The sequence below is a fragment of the Anas platyrhynchos genome, chromosome Z (genome assembly GCF_047663525.1).
Source record: "Anas platyrhynchos isolate ZD024472 breed Pekin duck chromosome Z, IASCAAS_PekinDuck_T2T, whole genome shotgun sequence".
NCBI classification, from domain to species: Eukaryota; Metazoa; Chordata; class Aves; order Anseriformes; family Anatidae; genus Anas; species Anas platyrhynchos.
In genome coordinates this window covers 62,789,308-62,813,180 of record NC_092621.1, presented here as the reverse complement: position 1 = coordinate 62,813,180, position 23,873 = coordinate 62,789,308, and the positions used below count along the sequence as shown (strand labels likewise).

The window sequence follows — 23,873 nt, the reverse complement described above, 5'->3', positions numbered from 1 at the left end:
TCAATCATACCTCTTTCATCTTGCCGGAGTCAATAACAAATACAACGTCATTAACTGTGATGCTGGTTTCTGCAATATTAGTAGAAAGAATCTGCAAGTAAGAAAAAGACTATAGTAACTGTAAAAGACTACATAGATCAATATAGTATGTGAAGAAGTCATCTGATACTTGCTATTTTGCGAATACCAGAAGGTGGACTTCTAAGCACTTTCTTCTGATCCAAAGTCTGCATATTTGAATGAAGCATGAAAACTTGATATCTAATAAATGACAAGGAGTACTTTTTAAGGATCTTTAAAAGAAACAATAAAAACCTCAATAGAATCATTGAAATAAAACATTTTACCTGTGAGCATTGTCAGCAAATCTCTTGTCATCAAAAAGAATACGGTCCCTCAAGCTAACTATCTCATCATAGCCAGGAAGAAATATTAGAATTGCTCCTACAAAAAGAGGTGATTTATGGAGTTAAAGAACAAATTCACTTCAAATATATGAAAATACACTTCAGTAACATACATACAACTACCCAGAAGGTTGTTGGTATTACTGAAAAACAAGAGCACAAATAATCAGAAACTGAATCCACAGCAGTTATATAGGACTGTGTATATATACTTACCACTATCTGAAGTGTGACAGATGTTATAAAGTATGTGCATGATCAGGTCCAGATCCACCTTTTCATCATCAAAACTGTGATGATAAGCTTTCAACAATTCTCTGTCCTCTGCTTCAAGGTCATTACCACTTGACTGAACAAGGGAACTTTCATCCAGATTTCCAAATTCTACTGATGCACTAAAACATACAAGTATAGGCCAGGGTCAAGGTTGTTTACTTCAAGTTTGCATTCAGCCATCAATTCAAATTTAGATCCAGACTAAGATGACTACCTGTATCCAATGTTTAAACTTAAAGTGCAGAAGAACAGCATGTCCACAATACTATTACTGTTGACTGACTTACGTGCTAACCCTGCAGAGCATGCAATTCTCATTTTTAGCATTAGAGTTATTGTACTTCACTGAAACGTGACCCAAAAAAACTGGAGGTTACATAGTTTGTTTTATGTGCTAAAGGGAAAACATTTAGAAGAACATGTCTTCCAAAAACTTCCCTACCATGAAACTTAAGTAGTAAGGACACTAAGAAACTACACAAAGACAAATTATAACAACATAGGTCTACGGAACTGTAACTATTTCCTGTGAGTTAAACATCAAACAGTTCTTTAATGTACTGGCCTACATGTTACCTGCATACAATGTTTCTTTAAACATGGGTATATCATGTATCAACATTGCACAGAAAAAGAGAGGATGCCATTCGCACCATTTTCATTTAAGATGCTTATTTTGAAAGCATAGTACCTCCTCCATATTTATGTAACTTACTATAATCACATCAAGCCTAGATACTGACATTCCTGTTGTGTTATAACATGACAGTAAAGGCTAATGATATAAGAAAGCTCCTATACCATTAGAACTATATTTATCCCAGGAGTTGTGCAAACATAATCACTAAAAAAAGTTTCTGTTCAGCATCATAAACAACATATTTTCAGAATGCTTCTACTCTCAAACAAATCCCTCTAGGCCAAATTCTAGAGTACACAAAACTGTTCTGATTAAAATGTGGCAAAACATAAACAAACATCCATATACCAAGTTAAACAACTGTTTTTGCAAAGTAGTTATAGCTTACCTGTAGGATTCCAACAGGTCAACAACCTCCGTCTGCCCAAAGTGCTTAGCCCAGTCCAGAGCCATCCTTAAAGAGTTGCATAATGGTCTTTATTATTTTCTCTTCACAAGGTACATATGAGTAGCACCTTAAGTGAGAAGACAACTGACATGCTGCACTGCACTGTTCTATCATTTCTGCATTACCACTTAAGCAGTGTCATTACTGCTGGATTAGCAACTTGTAAAAACATGTATAATAAGTAGTTTCACAGTTTTTATATAGTTGCAATTCTTTACCAAGTAAAACTGGTATCTCTACACAGAAGTACCTGCAAAGGGAAAGGAGTGGGAAGAATGGCTTGTGGTTTTTAAAGGAGTGTCACAATGTGCACAGCTAAACTAAGCCTTTTTATAGCAATCTTTTACCTGGTCCTTTAAATAATCCTGAGAAGTCATACCCCAAGTGTTTTTCTCCATAATGCATAAAACTACTGGGTTCTGATTCCTTGTGGAAGTCATCCTCCTCACAATGCAGTTCATTCTGTTTTCCTTTTAAATTGAAGAACTTGGGAAGGAATGCAAAGATCAGCCCTCTGGAATCCCTATTCTTATCCTTCTACACTACAGTGATTTATAGTAGTTCCCATTTACTCAAAGATAGATTTATAGTCACCAAAATCTAATTTATTTATTTATTTATTTTAAGAGATTAACAGGGATTGTCCTACCCAACAGAACATACTTGCAGCTGTAACACTGCAAAGATCTTTGCACCTGCAGGAGAATTTTTTTTTTTAATCCAGTATAGTTAACTCTCTTATAATTTGAACCACCAAACATTTGGGGTCTAATTCAATCAACCAAGTGAGGAAACATTCCTAACTTTTCCTAGCAGTAGGTCAAATCAGGTTCCTTGAAAGCAGGAGAATAGTACATCCTGTATTCAAGGCCATTTAATTGAGAATTTAATTTAGAATTTACAGAAAAAAATGTAATAGAACAGAAATTAGAAATTGTTTAGTCTGTCAAAACTCATTACCACTTATGTTATTATACCACAATATTCTGATAAATTAGTAAATTAAGAGTTCTGTTATGTTTTCTAGGTTTTATCGTTTTTATATTGAGATACAAGTTGGTGGTTTGTTTTTTTTCAGTTTATCTGTTTGTTTTTACCAGCCATTGGATGATTTGCAGTGGATACTTGCTCCCATGCTAATCAGTTGTTCTACTTGACTCAGGAAGCCTCTCCCTGATGCAATCATTAGTGCAGTTGCACTGGTTTCACTGTGCCTATAATCAACTGAGAAGTAAAAAATTAGCAAAAAATTACAAATTTTTTCTTCTAAGCAAAATATGAATATGACTTTCAAAACCCAGCCCAACGAGAGTTTATTTATTCACTTCATCCTATCAGCCAATTCATGTAAATTTAGAATGTTTCTAAAACAATAATAACATATATATCAATACTTCAAAATGAGCATGATAACAAATAAGTGCACAACTGATTAACTCTGCTAGACATATTCATTTTTTTTGAATAAGCATCAGTATTCAAAAATAACATTTGAGAATTGAGATAACAAAATCACAGAAAATCAAGTCATTTTATGGTTGTTTTTTTCTTGAGAAACAAAATAATCAGAAGCAACTTACCACTAACATTTTCAGTTAAAATTAAATGGAACACCTGAGCAAAGGAATCAATATCTTTATGCAACCAGATGTCAGAAAGACAAGAATCCATTTCCTTTATTAGCCATGGTTCAAGACAATTTGCATCTTTTTCAGTCTGAAGAAATAAAAAGACAAAAAAAAGAATTAAAATGATGAATCCCTTTAAAAAGTTCTTTAAGTTCTTTTGTCTTTATACTCACATATGAATTACTAAGTATTCTGTCTTTTTTTTTTTTTTTTTTGGAGAATCAACAAGAAATATAGTATTCAGTGATCAGTAAAAGTATTTGAAGTATCATATGCAAGTACTGAAAACACTATCACTCTATTTACTCTATCTAAAAAAACATATAAAATCATCATAATGGAAAAGCATACTTTGGTTATCTTCTAGAATAGCTCATCCTAATAAAAAGAAAAAACAAGTAACAATGTCCTTCTAGAATCTCTCCAGGAATAATATCACAGAATGGTTTGGGTTGGAAGGGACCTTAAAGACCATTCAGTTCCAGTCCCTCTAACTCTCAGCAGACCAGGCTCCCCAAAGCCCCATCCAGCCTGGCCTTGCAAGTGCACATTGCCAGCTCATGTTGAGCTTCTCACCTACCAGCACCCCCAGGTTCTTCTCCTCAGGGCTGTTCTCAACCCATTCTCTGCCCAGCCTTGGGAATTGCCCCAACTCAGATGCAGGACCTTGCACTTGGTCTTGTTGAACTTCGTGAGGTTCGCACAGGCCCTCACAAGCCTGTCCAGATCCCACTGAACAGCATCCCTTCCCTCCAATGTTAACTGCACCACACAGCATAGTGTCATCAGCATCATTCAATCCCACTGTCCACGTCACCAACAAAGATATTAAATAATACTTGTTCTTAATTCACTGACAGGTCCATCCATCAGATCCATGTCTCTCCATTTCAGAGACAAGGATGTCATGTGGGATAGTCTCCAATGCTTTGCACAAACCCAGGCAGATGACATCACATACTCCTCCCTTTATTCACTAAATGTTTCAACCTCATTGTAGGACACCAGATTTGCCAGGCAACCAACGTCTGCCCTTAGGGAAGCCATTCTGGCTGTAACCAATCACATCTGTTTTCCATGTCCCATAACATAGTTTCCAGTAGGATCTGCTCCATGATCTTGCCAGGTACAGCAGTGAGACTGACAGGCCTGCAGCTTCCCAGGCCTTCCTTCTTTCCCTTTTAAAAAGTGAGAGTTATGTTTCCCCTTTTCAAGTTACCGGGAACTCTACCAGACTGCCATGACTTTTCAAATAGTAATGTCTTAGCGATTTCATCTCGCAGTTTCCTCATGACCCTTGTATGCCACATACCAGATCCCATGGACTTGAGCACACTCAGGTTCCTTAGATGGTTTCAGACACGATCTTCTCCTACAGTGAATGGTACTTGATTCTCCCACTACCTTTATAAAACAGTTTTTAAATGGAGAACTATACTACAAATTTAAAACATCTCTTCCAATAAATGGAAAAACTTACCAGTTGATTAAATACTGTGTCACCCACATCATCCATCAGATTATACTCTTCAGATAGATTTGGAACAGATCTTTGTCTCTGAGATTCTGTCTTGCTACTATCTTCTTGAGCAGAATACCACTCAGTAAGAGTGCTTTGCTGTTTTACTTCTAGAAGGTGTAAGATATTTCCAAAAGAGGTTTTACAATCATTTTAATTATCCATGGGTTTTGGTTATAAAATATAGTTACATCAAGTCATGAAGTTTTACCTACTGCATTCTCTTTTATTCAATCAAGAATGCTGGTACCAGTTCAATATCAGTTCTGTGATTAATGGCACCCAAAGTGTACTATTTTAAATGTCTGCTCTAAGAATAAGGTAAAAAAAAAAATCATTTGGGTGTTACGGGTAAGCCATCAGTATTCCAACTCAACTGCATTCAACAGAGTTTCAACAGAGTTCTTTATCTACACAATTATGTCCAATTTTTCTTCAGAACAGAAAAAACAGAGAAAAGTGAAATAGCTCCTACATGTAACAACTACTTTTTGCATGCAAAAAGAAGAAATAGTAAAGGATACTCTTCTAAGTGAACTTTGCTATCCATTGGGATTGAAGCTGAGCAACACAAATACAAAGTTCAGATTGTATGTTACAGATTCACGTTTTGTTTTGTTTTTTTCTAAAGACACTGGAATCATTAAGTTGTTAGGAAAACTTTTCTCAAAAAATATATCTACTTAATATAATTGTCTTAAAATTCATTAAGTTCAAGTCAGATAATGTCTCTGGGTTAATATTTATTAAATATACCCATGCATGAAGAAAGCAGTAAAAATATGAACCATTTCTTTGGAAGATATAATGGCAGTCATTAAAGAGTGCAGGACTTTTTAAATTTATACCCCAAAGAATCAACATACTGTCTTTTGCTTCTGTATTCTACATGCAATTCTATATCATAACATTTAGGAAAAATAAAACATCTAAAAACTGAAAGCCAGAAGAACAGAACTATTGAAAGAAAGTTAGAGGGTTTTTTTAATCAGTAACAAACACTAGGAGGTTAAAGATAGTAACTGTTATCTAATCCTGCCTTACTTAATATCCCAGCTTTGGAACTTTAACACATCAAATCATCCTATTCAATAGTTGAAACACTCAGCCTCATTGCCCACTCTCACAATTAAGATGTATACCAACCTCGCTGTTTCTCCTTTTTGTACTTTGACATCTCTTTGTTTGTATATCCAGTGCTTCGTAAAATGTCCTCTAAAAACATCTCTTTAACTTCAAAAGGCCTTCCTTGTACTGAAAATACAGATAATTCATAAAGTATTAAGTACTTTCTAGTTTCATTGACAATCTTAATCAAACAAGTGTTTTTGTAAACATTAAAAGTCAATTAAAAATTATAAGGACCTGGCTTAAGGAATTATTACTTTTCTTGACAAATTCTGTAAGACTATCTTCACCAGGAGTTTGCTTTCTTAAGATTACTGAGCCACAAAACAAAACAAGATTTAAAATGGGAATGTCAGCTGGGTACATTGTTTTTCATTAACCTCTTTGATCCTATCAAAGCATTAAAATATATGCATTTGACAGCTTATTCATTGCAATTTTATCAAATCGAGAAAAAGAAAATAACCTTTTTCCATTTAGTGTTGAAGAATTCACTGTGTAAGACTGCCACCTGAATTACAGGCATAGCAGTAATGTAGCTTTAGCGCAAGATCCCACAAGAAGGTTGTCATTTTGTATTGAAATTTTTTTCCCCCCAAGAAATATGAGATGTACTTCTTCCCTCAATTTCTTTAATCACTTCAGCCTTTTTTTTGCTGAGTAAGTTGTAACAAGTGAGATATTCCAAACGGTCTTCATCTCCTAATAATCTACCCTGATTTCTTTTTCAATATCACCATTTTCTAGATCGTTCTAACAGACATGAAAGGATACTTTTTCAAAGGAAATTCTCTAGATTTTAGTTTCTGGTCCCTTAACAGACATCTGCCATAGTCAAGTTTCAGTTAACCAAAACTTCTCTCTTCTTCAGAAAGAACCAGCTTGAACGTATTTTTAAAAGCTGTCAGGGAGAAGGCCTCTAACACTGATCACAAACTGTGTGGCTGTGGGTTCCTGTTGTATGCAAAGTGCTGGTAGCCGTGGTCAGGGTTTTATAGTCTACATCACTGAAGGAGGATCAAATCTTTTTTTTTTTTTTTTTTTTATGACCTTAACAGATACATTATCTAAATAACTGCCCTCTTCTTTTAAATTCTCAAAAATGCAAAAAGCAAAGTATCTTAAATTGTGATTGGCCTGTGTAGACTAGTAGTATGTAGTCGAAGTATAACCACTGCGGTAAACAAAAGAGAGATATCTATTTTCTGCATAAATATATTGATATAAATTAACAGGATGCTGCAAGAAGAGTAAACTGGAAAACCACACAACATAATTGAGGTTTCTTCCGAAAAACATTTCGATGATAGTGAAATCACATGTAATTTCTAGATTCCTGCCTCCAGGAAGTTGCACCCTGGAAGTCAGTACATTTAGAACTTCTCCTTTGCTTCAACTGAACAACACAATAGGGCACTCCTGCACTTACCATACCCCCTGTGATAAAATATTTCATTCTGAAATGGCTGCAAAAAGTTTTTAAAAAGGGCAAAACAAAATAAAAGGACAAACATTTTTCTAACTCTCACTCAGTGTTCATGTTCCCTTGCTCAGAATGCTCTGCTATGGTCTGTATAGAATTCATAGGTCTGTAAGACCTATAAATTCTAGGCAGGTATACTCAAGTTTCAGTTTACAAAAATACTTACTGTGTATTACGGGGCAACTTCCAAAATACCTAATAAAGAGATTCGCATCTAGAGCAGCACTAGAAATGATTAGTTTTAAATTACTCTGTTTCTGCAATACATCTCTCAGTTTTATTAACAAGAAGTCACTGAATCTATCCCTCTCATGTACTTCATCCTAAAACAAAAGAAAAAGAAACCAACAGATAAACACCACAGATCTAAGATTATAACCTTTCACAAATATGAACTTCTTGAATGAAAACATATAATTCATTTGTACATTAATGATACATTAAAATGTAGTATTCTAAATAGTTTATCTAAGGATTTTTTTTAAAAAGTATCCAGAAGTCGAAAACTTTTCCAAAGTTTCACAACAGTATCAGAACAGATTGTGCTGTTAATGTATAAGCCACAGACAGCTTGATTTCAGAAGCTAAAGTGAACTTCTGAAACTCTTCTATTTTAATGAATCTCATCTCCAAGATCCTGACAAGAACTACTGTTCCTACGTCTTATTTTAATACACTCTCACTTCAGAATTTATGAGCATTTGAAGAAATATATACCACACAACCAGAAAAATTGATTAAGTCATGTAGAAAACACGAATTAAGGTATACAGCTGATTAAAGTTATAATTGTCAGTTTTTCTTCCTATTTTCTTCCACATTATTAATTTATCTTCTACATTATTAATTTATCAAGCAGGAACCCAAACACAACATTTTGAAGCTGAAGTCAAAATTATATAAAACATTCTCATGCTTCCATTAAACAGGCAAGTACATAGAATTATTTTTATTTTTTCCCATTTTCAGAAATAGAGAAAAATCTTGCAAGATGATTCACTTGCTGGTTCACTGAGTTCTAAATCTCCATAATGGAAATAATCACAATCGAAAAAATACTTTGGTAATTTGCTGAAAGTTATACTACTCCTTATTTTGAAAACATTTGTACTAACAGACTACAGACATAACTACTGCAAAAAGTAATATATAATACAAGAAATTCTAACAGTATCATACTGAATCATATCCACATAAGCCTAAGGCTTTTATGTTTTCTGACAGAGGAAGTTAGGAAAAAAATAGAGCTCTGTATGCCACAACTGCTTCATCATACCTTAATTAATCATTGGCATGAATTTACAATAAGATACTTTTACAAAATAAAAAAAAAATATATATATATACACACACGTGTTAAAATGGGCTCAGTAAACTAGAAAAAAAGTCATGTTAGAATTAAGAAAACTAGGATCTCATCTTCTATTATCAATACATGTTGTTTCATCTCACATGAAAAACAGGATTCTTACCACAATAACATGTGTCACTGTTGATAGAGCACTGTCTCCTGTCATTAGTGTGCGAAGTAGTATGCCATTAGTGCAAAATGTTAACAGTGTCTTTGGAGAAACCCTATTGAACAGTTCATAAAGATACTTCAGTCTTTTACACCATTTAAATGCATGCTATCTTTTCATTACTGAAAATTAAAGTATTGAACAGCTACTCACCAAAAGCACAGTCTTCTCACAAAAAATTCGTAGTTTAAAACTATGCCTATTCCCAGAGAACGCCTACAGAATGTTGGTGTTTATATTCCAAAACTTCAGACAGTGGATTCATTAGCAAAGTGAGGTTCACATTTAAATAAATATATGAACAAATGAAAAAATCTTTAGAACCTCTGTTGTCTAGTTAGTAGAAAATTGTAGTCTAGCAGAAAATTGTTTTTGTAAAGCAATCCACACAAGTTCCAATTTTTCAACATGCTTGTACTGAACTATTTGCATTTGACTATACTTGACTGAATCAGGTGAAATCCTTTCAAATGAATCATTTTTTCTCTTAAAGAGTTTCAAGATCTGTAAAAGCTACTATTCTAGTACCTATGTCAGAGTTAGTTGTGCAAGTAAGACAGCAGTTGCCACTGCTTTCTCCAGTACTGCCAGCTTAAGTTCTAAAAAAGTCCTTGCTATCATACCCTAGAGTTCTTTTTTCGACAGCATATAAACTCACTACTTATCATATACTTTCTAAGCTTCATCTTGCTTTTCAAAAATCCTCCTACATCATACTAATTTCAAGGATTCGATATTCCAAAATGTATTCCTCTCCAGCAGCCTCTTCTAGAAATCATCATTGCTATCTAACATGAAAATTAAAACAATAAAACACGTGTTACCATAAACAGACCCCTTTTTTTTTTTTACCCAACGTTGGAAATAATGCCTTCTCTCTCTTTCGTCCTTTCTTTTGAGAATCCTATTTATTCTTTTTAAGGAACATTTTTCACACTGCTTCCAACTGCTCTTTAGATCCAACTTTGTTCTTCTTACTCAGCCATTGTAGTACTTCCATACAATAATTATTAACTTTCTTCCCTCAGAGGGTGGTGAGGCACTGGCACAGGTTGCCCAGAGAAGCTGTGGATGCCCCATCCCTGGAGGTGTTCAAGACGAGGTTAGATGAGGCCCTGAGCAACCTGATCTAGTAGGTAGCGTGCCTGCCGGCCTGTGGCAGAGGAGTCGGAACTAGGTGATCTTTCAAGTCCCTTCCAACCCAAGCCATTCCATGATTCTGTGACCTCATTTGCAATTCATCTTTTCTAGATCTTTATATCTCTTAATAAGCTTTTAAGCTTTTGTACACATACTCAAATTCTTCTTTAAATTGGCTCTGTTGTTCAACTGTACTTATTTTTATTAGCTATCTTCATTTCTATGAACAACATAGCCAGTCATACCCTTTGCCATCTTCTCATTCATTTCCCAACTACCAGAATCTCATCCATCTACACAAGTTGGGGAGTCTAGACATCCTGCACAACCTCCAGAATTTCATCCATTCCTGGTGTGCTTTGGGAAAATATTTCTCACACAACCTAGAAATCTCTACTCCTGTATCACGTAACACCTTAAAAAAGAAGAGTTCAAACATTAAATTTATTCCGGACTAGACTGGTAAACAATGATCAGCTTCATCATTAATATTTTGTTATTTTATTTTCCTTTTTAAATCCCCTATAAACTGTCACTATAAAGCCCTCCTCAAAGCACACTGGCCCTCCTACCTACCATTAAAGCTTGCAGAACTTTGGGGCCTACAGCATTACAAGACAAAATGTGGGGAGAAAAAAGGAGAAGAAAATGTAGACTTGCTCTGAAAATAATAGAAGTTTCCCTCTCCCCCCTGAAACGAAGTGAATGCACCTGCAAAACATGTGAGAAAACCTACTACATGGAACTACAGACTACAGGAGGAAAACTGTCTTCTGTAAATACTCCATTGCCTGAAATTGCACATCCTACCTATATTTTATACATTTGGCTGTTTACTAGGTTGTATCCCCAATATACTACAGTTTCAATGTACACGAGATTCAAGATACCATCACAAGATCAATTGCCTCAAAGAAATACTGTTAGTACCTGCTTTCTAATCGGATCTGATAACCAACTGTCTGGCCAATCTTTTCTCTTCTTTCTGCCGCCACTCGTTCAGCCACAGCAATAGCTGCCAAACGTCTTGGCTGAGTGCAAAATATACGACAGGGAATTCCATTTTTGTAACAGTCATCAAGAAGGAACTGAGGAATCTATAAGAAGTGTTTTCAAGTTACTTGTTAGTTTGATGAAGTTACAGGGTTTTTTTAACCACACTGAACGAACTTAACCACATCTCAGTACTAGCGGCGTTGCAAGAGCATTCACAACAGAATTACTACATGAAATGTACTTGGAACATCAGGAAGACAGGAAAAAATTATTAGCTTAGAAATGTAATCTGCTTCACAAAAAAAAAAGCTGAACCTTCTCTCACACTTCAGAGAAATCTATAAAAATACCTGTAAACAACCTTTCTTTTCATCATAACAATATTCTACTCTTGATACTAAAACCAGAACTAGCTGTAGAAGAAAAAGAGCTAAACAAAATAATAACTTAAATAATTGGTAAGAATGGAGCTATTTTAATGAAAACTAGTAACTATCAGAAAATTACATAGACCAATTTACACTTTTAATAAGTACCTGCGGACTTAGTATTTCAAAAGCACAAAAGTGAATTTAGACAAAGACTTTACTATATAGGAAAATAAAAGCCTGAGAAGTCAAAGAAACCCTTACTACTTACATGTTACAAAAATTGTGTTAGTTTTGTAAAAACAGGTTTTTTAAGAGAAATAAATATACATACTTGAGTAGTTTTTCCTGATCCAGTCTCTCCCACAATTAGAACAACTTTATTTTCCTTGATTATTTTGACAATTTCCTCCTGTTTTTCAAAAACTGGTAGTGACTGCCTGAAATAATCGAACTCCGATTCCCCTCTTTTCACAGGAACCTGAGGGATACCACTGTTCAGCCGTCCACTTGCCTTGTTGATTTCTCTGTTTTCTGTGGAAAGAATTAATAGTTTAGGTATGTATGCGAAGAAACAGATACCAAAGAAGGTCATTAAAATATTGTTCATTTTTGTATGATGGTGAAGCATTCCTGACCTGGTATGCATCCCTACAGATAAAGCAATGCACCCATCATGTATTTATATGAAATGTTTATAGTTCCATATTCTGTTATGGTGCTTGAAATAAATATCATTTAAAGGAGTTGCTACTTCCACAAATGTTTTAAACAAAGCTTCCAGTACTTTACTCAAAGTCAAAAAATGTCATGAAAAACAAAAAGAAATAGAAACTAAACTTGAGAAAAACAGCCTGGTGGTTTTTTTTTTTTCATGTTTACGCATTCACACCTCCACAGTTTGCCTAGAAATATTCACTGCATAGTTAAATAAAGAGAAATAAGTTTTTCCAAACTGAAAAATATTACTTCATAGAATGGCCTGGGTTGAAAAGGACCTTAAAGATCATCTAGCTTCAACCCCCCTGCTCTGGGCAGAGATGCCAACCACTACAGCAGCCTGCCCAGAGCCACATCCAGCCTGGCCTTGAAAAATTACTTCTGAGAAGTAACTCGGCAGTGATTCATATCCACTCTTTCATTCTGCCTGTTCTTCTATTACTTCCTATCAGTAACTTCTATATAACTTGATGTTCTAGTCTGCAAGATTGATCTTAAGTAACAGAAGTCAACTACACTGTATCTAGAACCCTAAACCCAAATATAACATTACCACGGATTAGAAAGAAATGCAAAGTATTCAAGGAAACTGCATACATTCAGAATTCATAATTACTTCAAATTCAAAATGCTGTTCTAAAATCCCCTTTTTTTTCCCGGAAGAATAAAAAGCCTTCTGTAAATCCAATGGCATGTACTAAACATGTTTAACAGATTACATTACAAGAAGCATCATCTTACCAAGACAGACATAGGCTAACAGATTACAGTCAAAAACTGTAGAACTAAAACATCATTTAAAGAAAGCTAGAAAAGAAACCACTTGGAGCATGAACCATCATAAATCTGAAATACCCAATGAAATAGGCTATTTTCCTATTCTACCCATATTGATAGAAGTGCAGCACACCTTTGCACATCTTTGAGCACAGAAATATAATGAAACTCTTGCATACAACTGTTAAAGCAATAACCTTATTCAAAGGATTGTTTTTAAAAAATAATAATAAAAATAAAACATATCAGAAGCATGTCTTCCAGCGGACTCTTTGATGTTCTGGGAATCAAAAAGTCTGGATGTTAAGCTCTTTGGAAACAAGTTTACAGCTAGAAGACGAGACAAAATTAAACCTGTGTTATCAAGAACATGAATATCTACAAGAAGAACAACCTCACTTCCTCACAGGCTATTCTTATGCAGTGGACTTGGTAGCATTTCTCTCTTCAGTTCCATTTCACAGAACTTGTAAGAATTTGTTTTGAAGTGGCTAAAAGATTCAAAATTAACTCTGCACAAGGGAGACATCAGAATGTGCATGGCACGATTGCCTAAGTAATGCTTCTTCATGAAACCAGTCTGAAGCCACGCTGTATTAAGAACTGAAGATCAAGTCAATTAATAGCTTTATCTAGGGAGAGGTCTCTCCATTGGAATGCAAAAGGAGACTGAAATCAGTGTGGTTTTATGTGGCTGGGTTGTGTTGTGGTGTTGTGTTCGTGTGGTATTTTTCTCCCCTAAGCCATACTGATGCACAAGTCCACATCAGATACACTGTACTTACCAGCTTCCACAGCAAATGCATTTCCTCGCTCAGTCTTTGGCAGAAGTTCTGTTCGTTCTTTGCTTGTGACAGGAAATCTCTGAATCAACCTCTGAATGGCATGTTTTGTCGTTGGAACCAAACAACAAGTCATTACTGCATGAATTACTTCTGATCCATCTTTCTTCCTTACAGTCAGGTATCGATTTGATCCTTTTCTGGGAGAGGAAAAAAATAGGAATAAGTAACTTATCTACCTCTATGCAATGCTATTTCAATTCTTCCAAGACTGCTGTCAGATTAGTTTCGAATAAAAGGTTATAACTAGAAATTTCCAGATAGCGTCCTTTGTCAAGTAACACATAATCAAAGTGAGAGAAGCATCCTCAGTATCCAACACCAAAGCCTCCCACTGTTACCTTAAGGTAATAGTGCAGAGACATTGCAGGCTTTGCATGCCTATGCCCATCACACCACAATTAGGTCTCCATAATATAATGCTGGTCTGCTACATTATTTATTTATTTATTTATTTAAAGTTGATCGTTACATTTGATTCCCAAAAGATAGTGAATTCCGCCAATCACCGTATCAATCGATACTGAGAGGTATTACACAAAAATCATTTCTAGATAGGAAAGAGATTTAGAAGTTAAAAATTAACAAATAGAAGTAACAGAAAAGCAAGGAGAAAAACAGCAGCTGGAAGAGTGGGGTGAGACAATGTGAGAGAAGCAGCCCTGCAGCCTCCCAGGTGAGTGCAGCAGGAGGGCAGGAGGTGCTGCAGGCAGGCAGGCAGCAGCAGTTCCCCTGTGGGCTGTGCAGGGAGAGGCCCCTGGTGGAGCAGGCTGTCCCCCTGCAGCCCATGGGTCCCCCATGGAGCAGATCTCCACGCTGCAGCCCCCCCATGGGTGGAGGAGCCCCCGCTGGAGCAGGTGGATGTGGCCTGGAGGAGGCTGCGGCCCATGGAGAGCCCCTGCAGGAGCAGGTTTCCAGCAAGAACTGCAGCACATGATGCACCCATGCTGGAAAAGTCTGTTCCTAAAGGACTGCACCCTCCGGTATGAAAAAACTGCAGCCCTTCTCATGGCCTGTGTTGTAGCAGCTCATCAAGGATTTGTACTGCATGGGAGGGACCCCACACTGGGAAAGAAGAGAGTCAGGAGGAAGGAGCAGCAGAGATGAAGAATCATGGACTGACCACAGCCCCCACTCCTCATCCTCCTGCACAGAGAGAGGAGACAGAAGGAGGCACATGGCAGGGAAAGGATTTTCAGTTTTAGTTCTCACTGCCTTACTGTTATTAATTGACAATAAAATCATCTTCCCCAAGTTGAGTTGATTTTACCTGTGACAATAATCAGTGAGTGAACTCCCTGTCCTTATCTCAACCCACAAATTTTTTCATTGTATTTTCTCCCTCTCCTGGTGAGGTGGGAAAGTGAGAGATAGGTGAAGTGGGAACCTGGCTGCTATCTAAGGTCAACCCACCACAACCGTCCACAGAAAAAAAAAAAATAAGGACACACAGCATTGACCTGTGGTTCCCAAGAAACAGTTTTCCTTATTTATGCACTCATTGCCACAGGCACAGTAATGAATATTAATATTAAAATTATACTCTATTTAGAAATACAGTGATGGAAGTTTATAACAATCAAGCTGTTAAAGACAGGTAATTTCAAAAATTATTGCAAGTGTCATTATGGAGCTAATCTGGGGACACTAAGTCTAAGGATACTTGAATTTATTTTAAAAGGAGAGTTATGTTTCCATAATGTGCAATGTATTATCATAGTCAAAGAAAAAAAAAGAAGGTTTAGCCTTTCTAAGTGAACGCTCTTTTTTTTTTTTTCTTTCCCCATCTGATTAAATTTCAACTATTTTCCAAGTTTCAAGTCACCCTGAAGGCTCCAAAAAACACTGCAAACAGTATACCATACTTGGGAGTCACTCAGAAACACTTAGGAAGCTCTATGAGGAATCAGTGGGGATTCAAGCAGGGTTTACTGTTCGGAATAGGTACAGTATAGCTCAAGTGTCTTCCTGCTGACTGTTTCGGCACTTGTGCTAAAGCTTTCTAACACTTCACATTCCCAAAATATGATGCAAAGATACACAAGTTCAACTAAATTTATTGGCCCAGGTATCTTCAGCAAAAATCAGCTGTGCTACCCCAAGACGAGAACCAGTGTAGAGTAGCGTAACTTCACCTGGAAACCATTCAAGCAATTCAATAAACTCTCCTGAAATCAAGCTACTCATTCATAACAAGTTGACCTGAACAGCACCCACTGAAATAAGGCAGGTAAGCACAATTCAGAGAATTAGCAGGTTACACTCCTTTAGCAAGGATCACAAAGCACCACCAGAAATGAGTAACAGCAAATACTGCTGCAGTTTTACAACACTCTGCATACACACACCCACACACAGGTTACATGTGGGATCCTAAATTTCTGGGTTTGTCCTTCAACTTTCCCTTTTCTTGTTGTTTTTTTTTTTTTCACTTTAGCTTGCCCAGGAATCAGGTTCTCAGTTTTTATGCAAGCTTATCAGGTCAATAAACACGGATTCCTTCTTCGAAAGATCAGAGAAGGAGGGGAAGGAGGGGGAGGAGGGGGGGGGGGCGGAAATTGTGAATACCCATGTATGAATCCTGTTCTCTTGCACTTCTTAGAAGCGCTCTTCTGGCATTTTACCTGTAGCGCTATCAGATTGTGTGCAAACCTCCCGGTCAGACAGCAGAGCAGGGAACTCTTTCCAGGGCCTGGAGCAATCGCTGCAGCAGTTAATTAATGGACAAGCCACCGAGTGTGCCAGGGGGTTTTGTTCACCCGGCCGCTTGTCCCGGCGCCCCGCGGGCTGCTTACCCTCTGCTCTTCGATACCAGCCCGAGCGACTGGCACAGCCGGTGCACGAAGGCCCGCTCGATGTTCGTAAAGGAAGAAGGGAACTCCATCTCTAAGACAAAAAAAAATAAATAAACAAGAAGAAGGAACGAGAAGGCGTTGCTCCGGCCGTGCCCAGCCCCCCCCCCGTCCCCCTGCGCGCACCTTTCTCGTCCCCGTATCGGAACCGCTCCAGGGCCGCGCTGACGGCGATCTCCACCTCCTCGTCCACGCGGATATCCTTCAGCGCCCGGCCGCGCCCGCGGCCCGACGAGGAGCCCCCCTGCGGGCCGCCGGGCTGCCGGGGGAAGCCGCCACCGCCCCCACCGCCACCGCCACCGGCACCGCCACCGGCAGCGCAGGGCCGGGCCATGGCTGCGAGCACCGCGGGGAGACCGGCACCGGGTACGGGGCGGGCGGGGGCAGCGTCGTGACGGCAGCGCGCGGGGAGGGGCGGCCGCCGGCTCCTCCCGCCGAGGGGCGGCCGTTGGCGACCGTTAACGGCCGTTAACGGCAGGGGGAGGGCACGCCGACGTGCACTGTCAGGGGTCACGCAGCTTATCCCGTAACTGCATCTAATTTACTCCACAGGTACCGGCAGCACGCTGTTGGTGCTGCTGGTGAATATTTAGTTAATGAAAGCACACATAATCATTATAAATATAAAATTGTATTGTAAAATGAATAAAAATGTTTTGTGTTGCTTTGTTTCAGCATTAGGCTGCTGAATTGTATGTCCTTGTAATAGACTGCAATTGGCAGTGACCAAAAGAAGAAGCACTGATGTCCATCCAGCCATAAATTATGTAATTTAGCTGAGTGACATTAAATACGAATGGGTAAGATCATCACAGTCCTCACTCTCCTCACCATAAAGCACTACTTGCTCTAGATTTTGTAAAATTTAAATAATTTTTCAAGATGGAACTCCACGGGAAGTTGTTTTGTCCTTTTGCTGTATGGGAAATTTGTCCATTCCTTATATATTCTTTAGACCAGTACGTAACCCCTTGGGTGAAACAAGCCTACACAGAGGCTAAGTTAAAAAAAATTATAATAATTAAAAAAAAAAAAAAAAGGCTTTTAGACATGGCACAGGATTCACTTTTGATGGCTGCTACTTTGTGGTCATCATTTAGTCAGGAGAACACTTGGACCCAGAGCAAACTATTCCTCAAGTGTGAACTTAAGTGGACAACTGGGCCAACAGATAGCAAATAAACAGTGTAGAGTGTAGGAGCCTGAAGAATACCTCTTAAAGAGAGCTCTACCAAAGCAGTATGCAAAGCTCACTTCAGCATAATTCTGCTCTGAGAATTAAGCTGTGTACCTTAGGAAGATAAAGATCCCATGCCTTGGTATCAGCACTCACGTTGTGTGCTGGGCCCGGCTGGGATGGAGCTTGCCATCCCGCAGCAGCCCATGCAGCGCTGTGCCCCGCACCTGCGGCCCCAGGCCCCAGTTGTTTTGTCTGCAGTGGGGCAGAGCTGGCACAGCACCAGGGCTGGCCCCCAGCCCCACAGAGCCAGCAGGATGGGGTGGGCAGCCCTGCGGAGGGAATGCACCGGGGCAGCTGGCCCTAAATGCCCGAAGGGACTTTTGGGGAAGTGGCTCTTGTTAGGAAAGCACCTGTCCTCCCAAGCAACTTGCAACACATTGAGGCCCTCCTTCCTGAGACATGGCTGAACACTGCTTGTTGGGAAGTAGAGAATAACTGTTTTCTCCTTTTGCTTCTGTGCAGACTTTGCTTGTTTTTCACTATAATTAAGCTGTGCTTATCTCAACATGTGAGCCCTTTTTCATCATCCTGTTTTCTCCCCCTGCTCGTTTCAGCAGGGGGAGTAGGGGGAGTGAGGGAGCAGTGTGGTTGAGTTTAGCTAGCCATCAGCTTGATAACCACCACCACAAGACTGACCATAGCAGACTTGAAAGAGTCACATTAGACTTCCATAATTATGAACACAGATCTGTTACCAGTTCCCATGTCTTAACAGCATCATCTTGCTTTCCTACAGAAAAAGCATGTGATTCTGCAAAATGATTCTTCAGACCCTGTTCTGATATCAAATTTGCAATCTTGTGTACACAACAGCTCACAAGGATAGTAATTCGCTATTATGATAGGTTTTGTATGGAAAGTTAAGAGTATGATGGGGCCCAAGTGCATCCAGCATAACAAATTTCTTAATGCATAGCTTGCTTCTTCCATTGCTGTGTTGACTCTCCAATGCTATTTTTTGTGAAAAATGAGGAAGATGCTATTTTAGTCAAGTAAAAAGACATGTTTCAAAAAAAGGAGTACACACATTGGGAAAGAAGGAATCATTGTTATATACTCCTGCTGGAAAATGAAGCTGCATTTTAAGGAGTGCAGCCTGAACTCACAGCTAGCATAACTCTTGCTAGAATTACACCAGAGGTTAGTTTGTCTCCAGGTGTTTAAGACAGGAACTCATAAAATATTAGTGAAATAAAGGGAAGCTTGGCTCACTAAACTAGCAGTGTTTGAATTTAACACATTGTAAAGATGAGTGGGGTGCAGGCACACTGAGCATGATATAAACTATCTGCTTGTTACAGCTTTTCACTATCGATATGCCAAAAAAAAAAAAAAAAACAGGCATCTAATATATCATTCTCAGACTACAGATACACATTGGAGGAGTAAGGATTTAGGTAAAAATATCTACTGAACACAGAGTAATTCAACACTACAGTGAAGCAGGAGAAACATTTTCATGATAAGTAGCTGCTACCCATATGCTGTGTGCTCCAACAAGTCCTAGTCCTGCTAACTGGCTGTTTGAAATATGTGCTGAGTGTATGAAAACAAAGAGTGAAAACAAAATTGTGCCTTAAGCCCCAGTGTTCTGCTGACTGGATTCCAGATTATGAAAACACACTTCCAAACCCACAAAGGGTGATTCTAGACCACCTCGAGGCTGCCCGGCAGCTCTCACTCTCCAGGTGCAAGCCGCAACCCTGGTTAGGCTGGGCAGCACACGCTCACTGGAGGACTTGACACCCAAACACAGCTGTATCAGCGCGTCATGGGGCAGGCCCAGGAACTGCCCAGGGCCAGAAGGTGGAAGCTGATAACGAAATGCACCGTGCCTGCTGTTACTGAAGAGCCTGCTTTTTCACAGCAATAGAGCTGTGGCATGCTCCCTCTGTTCTCTGCTCTGTGAGGAGCAGCACACTCTTGCCTTCAGAAACAGGCATGTGGATCTGTGGGTTAGATAATGAATAAATATATGGGATTTAGCAGTCCTGAGTTTTGGTTGGTTGTCAGTCAGAGTTTGACATGTGTTTTGTTATGATTAATCTCAGTAAATCATCATGAAATTCAAAGTCACAAATTCAAGTCTGTTGTATGTGGTTTCCATTCAAGACATACTAAGAAAAGAGGAGCAGAATAAACCCATGAAACACGGGGTGAAAAATTAAACAGCATGTAACAGAACAAGCAAACAGACCATGACTAACGAGCCAAAGGGATTCTTGAGAAAAATTGTGATGAACATATTCATCACAATTTGGAATTGTAATCATCACAGTTTGGAATGTTCATCACAATTTGGAATGTGTTGTGTGTGTGTATATCTGTATATTGTGTACCTCGTATATGTATTACACGTGTAGTGCCTCTTCAGTATTGCCATACAAGCAGAAGGGCCTAATGCCATATAAATGCTGCCATTGTTTTCACTTCTGTGGTTTATTATGTTCATGTAGGCAAGGAGAAATTGTAATTGCAAAGTGCAGTTTTGACAGCTTCTCTTTTCCCCTTAGGAGTGCTCTCAGCATACTTGCTTCTCAGTCAATAACTACTCACTGTGTAATGTGGTCAAAGACATAGGTCCGTTAGATTTCTCTTGTCTCATATTTTTGAGAAAGAATCTTTACAGCAAGGTCTGTGTCTGTGAGCAGAGGAAATGCTCACCTGCTTTCAGGCAGCTCTTCACCCAGTTTGGTACTCTAGCACAAGCTCAGGCCAATATTAGATGTAAAAGTACAGTGGGAACATACAACAAATCATTCTGAAAAAAATTACATCCAAAACAGGTTTTGAGTTTGTTTCAGTCTACATTCTTTTACCTGGTAGTTCATGTATGTGAACTTATACCTTTTTATAAAAACTACTAGCCGTAGATTTTCTTATTAAAGTTAATAACTTGTAAGACTTCTTAAAACCTCTTTTCAGGGTTGGCCTCAGAAATACCTTCTGGCAAAGGCTTATGCCAAGCAAATATTCCTCAAATGAGAATTATTTCCTTCTATCACCACATGCCCAAATACCTACATATTTTTTTTAATGAGAAGCATTAAGAGGCAGCAGAGCTTAATGCTAAAATACACCTGCGTATTCAAATACAATTATGCATTCTTATCTTGCCCTCTTCAGGGGCACTTTTACTATGTAGCAGTATTTGCAGGCTTGTTTTTTACTTTGAGAAATATCCTCTGTCTATTGAATTATGAAAAAAATATATCCTTTATGCACTAACTTCTTAAGTGTATTGTGTCAGAGTTGATTACAAAATAGTTACAGTCTTTCTGTGATTTTTTAAAGATTTTAGTGGTTAATGTTGTAAGATTTACTTCTCTCTTCAAATGTGATGCAAGAATCACTGATGATCTAGTAACATACAAGCTCGGGTTACCGAAAGAGCAAAGGATTTATATTTTTTCAGTCCCTTTATTAGAAAAATGACATAGTGATACATTTTTGTTTTAGGTATCATAGCGAATTTGTAACCTGATAGGTGTTGGCTGTGGTTATTAATGGTCCTATTAAGATGAGTTATGTACTTATAAATATTTAAGGCAGTAAGGCTAGTGTGAAATTAGAATGAGAAATGTTTATTTAAGAGAGGACATGGTGAAAAAGATCCTCTGTTGCTTTACTGCACAAAATGGTGTACACTCATAATATCCTAGAATTTCTACTGCTCGTGTGACTTACAGACGCATGATTGCCTCCTCCACATTTCAGTTACTGTGCTGGGTTTACATGGCAAGGTTGTGGTAGCGAGGAGGGGCTGCAGGGGTGGCATCTGTGAGCAGAGCCCAGCAGCTGCCTCATGTCAGAGCAGAGCCAGCTCCAGCTGCTCCAAAAGGGACCTGCTGCTAGCCAGAGCTGAGCCAGGGAGTGATGCTGGGTGGGCCTCTGGGACAGCAGAGAAAAGAAAGGGAATAATACTGCTGTGCAACAGCAGCTGGGAGAGGGGGGTGAGAAGCAGCCCTGCAGCCCCCAGGTGAGTGCCTCAGGAGGGCAGGAGGTGCTGCAGACAGGCAGCAGCAGCAGTTCCCCTGCGGGCTGTGCAGGGAGAGGCCCCTGGTGGAGCAGGCTAGTGGAGCAGGTAGAAGTGGAGCAGATGGGCAGCAGGGATGGTGTGTGATCAGTTAACAAGCCCAAGTGGTGCTTCTCTGGCTTGACAATAAAAAAAAAAAAAAAAAAAGAAAAAGATAGCGTGGCTAGGGAGTTTGGCGTTCCTTGAGGTCTTTGGCTGCACCAGCAAAGTCTTGTCCAGAGAAGAGGCTGTCTCCTGCTTCTTGCCTGTCTGACAGCTGTGGTTGTGTAAATCAGTCCTCAGGAGCCCATATACTAGGTCTAGCCCAGTCTTAGTTAATTATTGGACTTGCTGTCTTTATGATGTAGCTAATTATACTACTCATCTGTATTTATTCCTGTATCATTATTTGGAGAAAAATTGTTCATTTCTAAAGATTGTGGTATATGTTACTATATCCCAGGGCTTGGCAGCGATCTGGTAGCTTCTTTAAAACATTGCCCTCCCAGCCTAAACCTTGTTTACCAGCAAGTGATGGTGCCTCTTCATTTGTTCTTTCTGCCTCACATTCTCCCATGTGCATTGGACTCCCTGCTGCAGCGTATAGGTTTCAGGGGTACACGTGGGAAACTTCTTTCAAGTTTCTTCATATGTAAGAATAGGAATTCATAGCTCTTTTCGAGCTTTAAATGTGACTGATAGTATCCTCTCCTTTAGTAATTACTGTTTAGAAGAGAGAGATGACTTAAATTCTAGAACGGACAGCAATTTTTTCATTCAAACACTTAGGAGGAAAACAAAAAAAAATCATGCTTGGCTTTTAAGAGAAGGGGAAGAAGAAATAATAAGGTAAGTATTCTTTAGTAATGGAAATATCCTTGTATTTTTTCCAGGAAAATGTTGTTGATAACCTATATCAACTAAATCTTTTGGGATGTCCAATGATTTTATTTATTTATTTTTACCCTGCATGTGTGTATAGGTTTATGTGGAATGGTTGGGTAGCCAGGTGAGGCTGTAAAGGTGTCCTATGTAGAAGAGACAGATAAGCCAGTTCCAGCCAGCTCCAAAAGGCACTAAAGCTGAGCCCATAAGTGACAGTGGTTGTGTCAATATGTATACATATTTAAGAAGGGGTAAAAACAAAACACCATGCAGCAGCAGACAGAGGAGAGAGCAGTGAGAACGTGAGAGAAGCAGCCCTGCAGCCCCCAGGTGAGTGCCGCAGGAGATGCTGCAGGCAGGCAGGCAGGCAGCAGCAGTTCCCCTGCGGGCTGTGCAGGGAGAGGCCCCTGGTGGAGCAGGCTGTCCCCCTGCAGCCCATGGGTCCCCCATGGAGCAGATCTCCACGCTGCAGCCCCCCCATGGGTGGAGGAGCCCCCGCTGGAGCAGGTGGATGTGGCCTGGAGGAGGCTGCGGCCCATGGAGAGCCCCCGCAGGAGCAGGCCCTGGGCCGGAGCTGCAGCCCGTGGAGAGGAGCCCACGTGGAGCAGGGGCAGAGAGGGACCGAGAAGGAGTGGTGGAGATGAAGTGCTACAGACTGACCACAACCCCCAGTCCAGTCCCCCTGTTCCCCTGCGCTGCACGGGGGGAGGAGCTGGAAGAGCTCAGATGGGGGGAAGGAAGGTGTTTTTGGTTTCTTTCCTTTGGTTCTCACTTGTCTAGCCTGGGAGTAGTAGTAGTTAGGCCGGAAATCTTCCTGTCTCCCTATGCTGAGTCTGCTTTGCCCATCACGATCCTTGTTGAGCGATCTCCCTGTCCTTGTCTCAACCCTTGAGCCCTTTGCATCGTATTTTCTCTCCCTTTCTCTTTGAGGAGGGGGAGGGAGAGAGTGGCCGTGATGGAGCTCGGCTGCCCACCCACCGAAAAGCACT

At 39.3% G+C, this 23,873-nt stretch overlaps 1 protein-coding gene across 2 annotated transcripts in view; it reads right to left on the bottom strand.

The window, feature by feature from the left end:
* Positions 1-17,154, bottom strand: part of YTHDC2 (YTH N6-methyladenosine RNA binding protein C2) — a 32,332-nt gene extending 15,178 nt beyond the window's left edge. Inside the window, exons 1-16 of one of the 2 annotated variants that reach the window (XM_038170527.2) lie at positions 16,871-17,154; positions 16,688-16,778; positions 13,836-14,032; positions 11,888-12,087; positions 11,120-11,286; positions 9,002-9,104; positions 7,696-7,852; positions 6,065-6,172; positions 4,880-5,028; positions 3,352-3,487; positions 2,869-2,995; positions 1,712-1,777; positions 624-802; positions 348-444; positions 174-261; positions 11-91 (exon numbers count right to left, since the gene is read on the bottom strand). In XM_038170527.2, the coding sequence (XP_038026455.2) occupies positions 11-91; positions 174-261; positions 348-444; positions 624-802; positions 1,712-1,777; positions 2,869-2,995; positions 3,352-3,487; positions 4,880-5,028; positions 6,065-6,172; positions 7,696-7,852; positions 9,002-9,104; positions 11,120-11,286; positions 11,888-12,087; positions 13,836-14,032; positions 16,688-16,778; positions 16,871-17,078 (2,154 nt within the window). In that variant the 5' untranslated portion in view covers positions 17,079-17,154. Of the gene's footprint in view, positions 1-10; positions 92-173; positions 262-347; positions 445-623; positions 803-1,711; positions 1,778-2,868; positions 2,996-3,351; positions 3,488-4,879; positions 5,029-6,064; positions 6,173-7,695; positions 7,853-9,001; positions 9,105-11,119; positions 11,287-11,887; positions 12,088-13,835; positions 14,033-16,687; positions 16,779-16,870 lie in introns of those variants that run through there. The other variant, XM_038170528.2, reaches the window with a different exon arrangement.
* Positions 17,155-23,873: the final 6,719 nt, after the last annotated feature.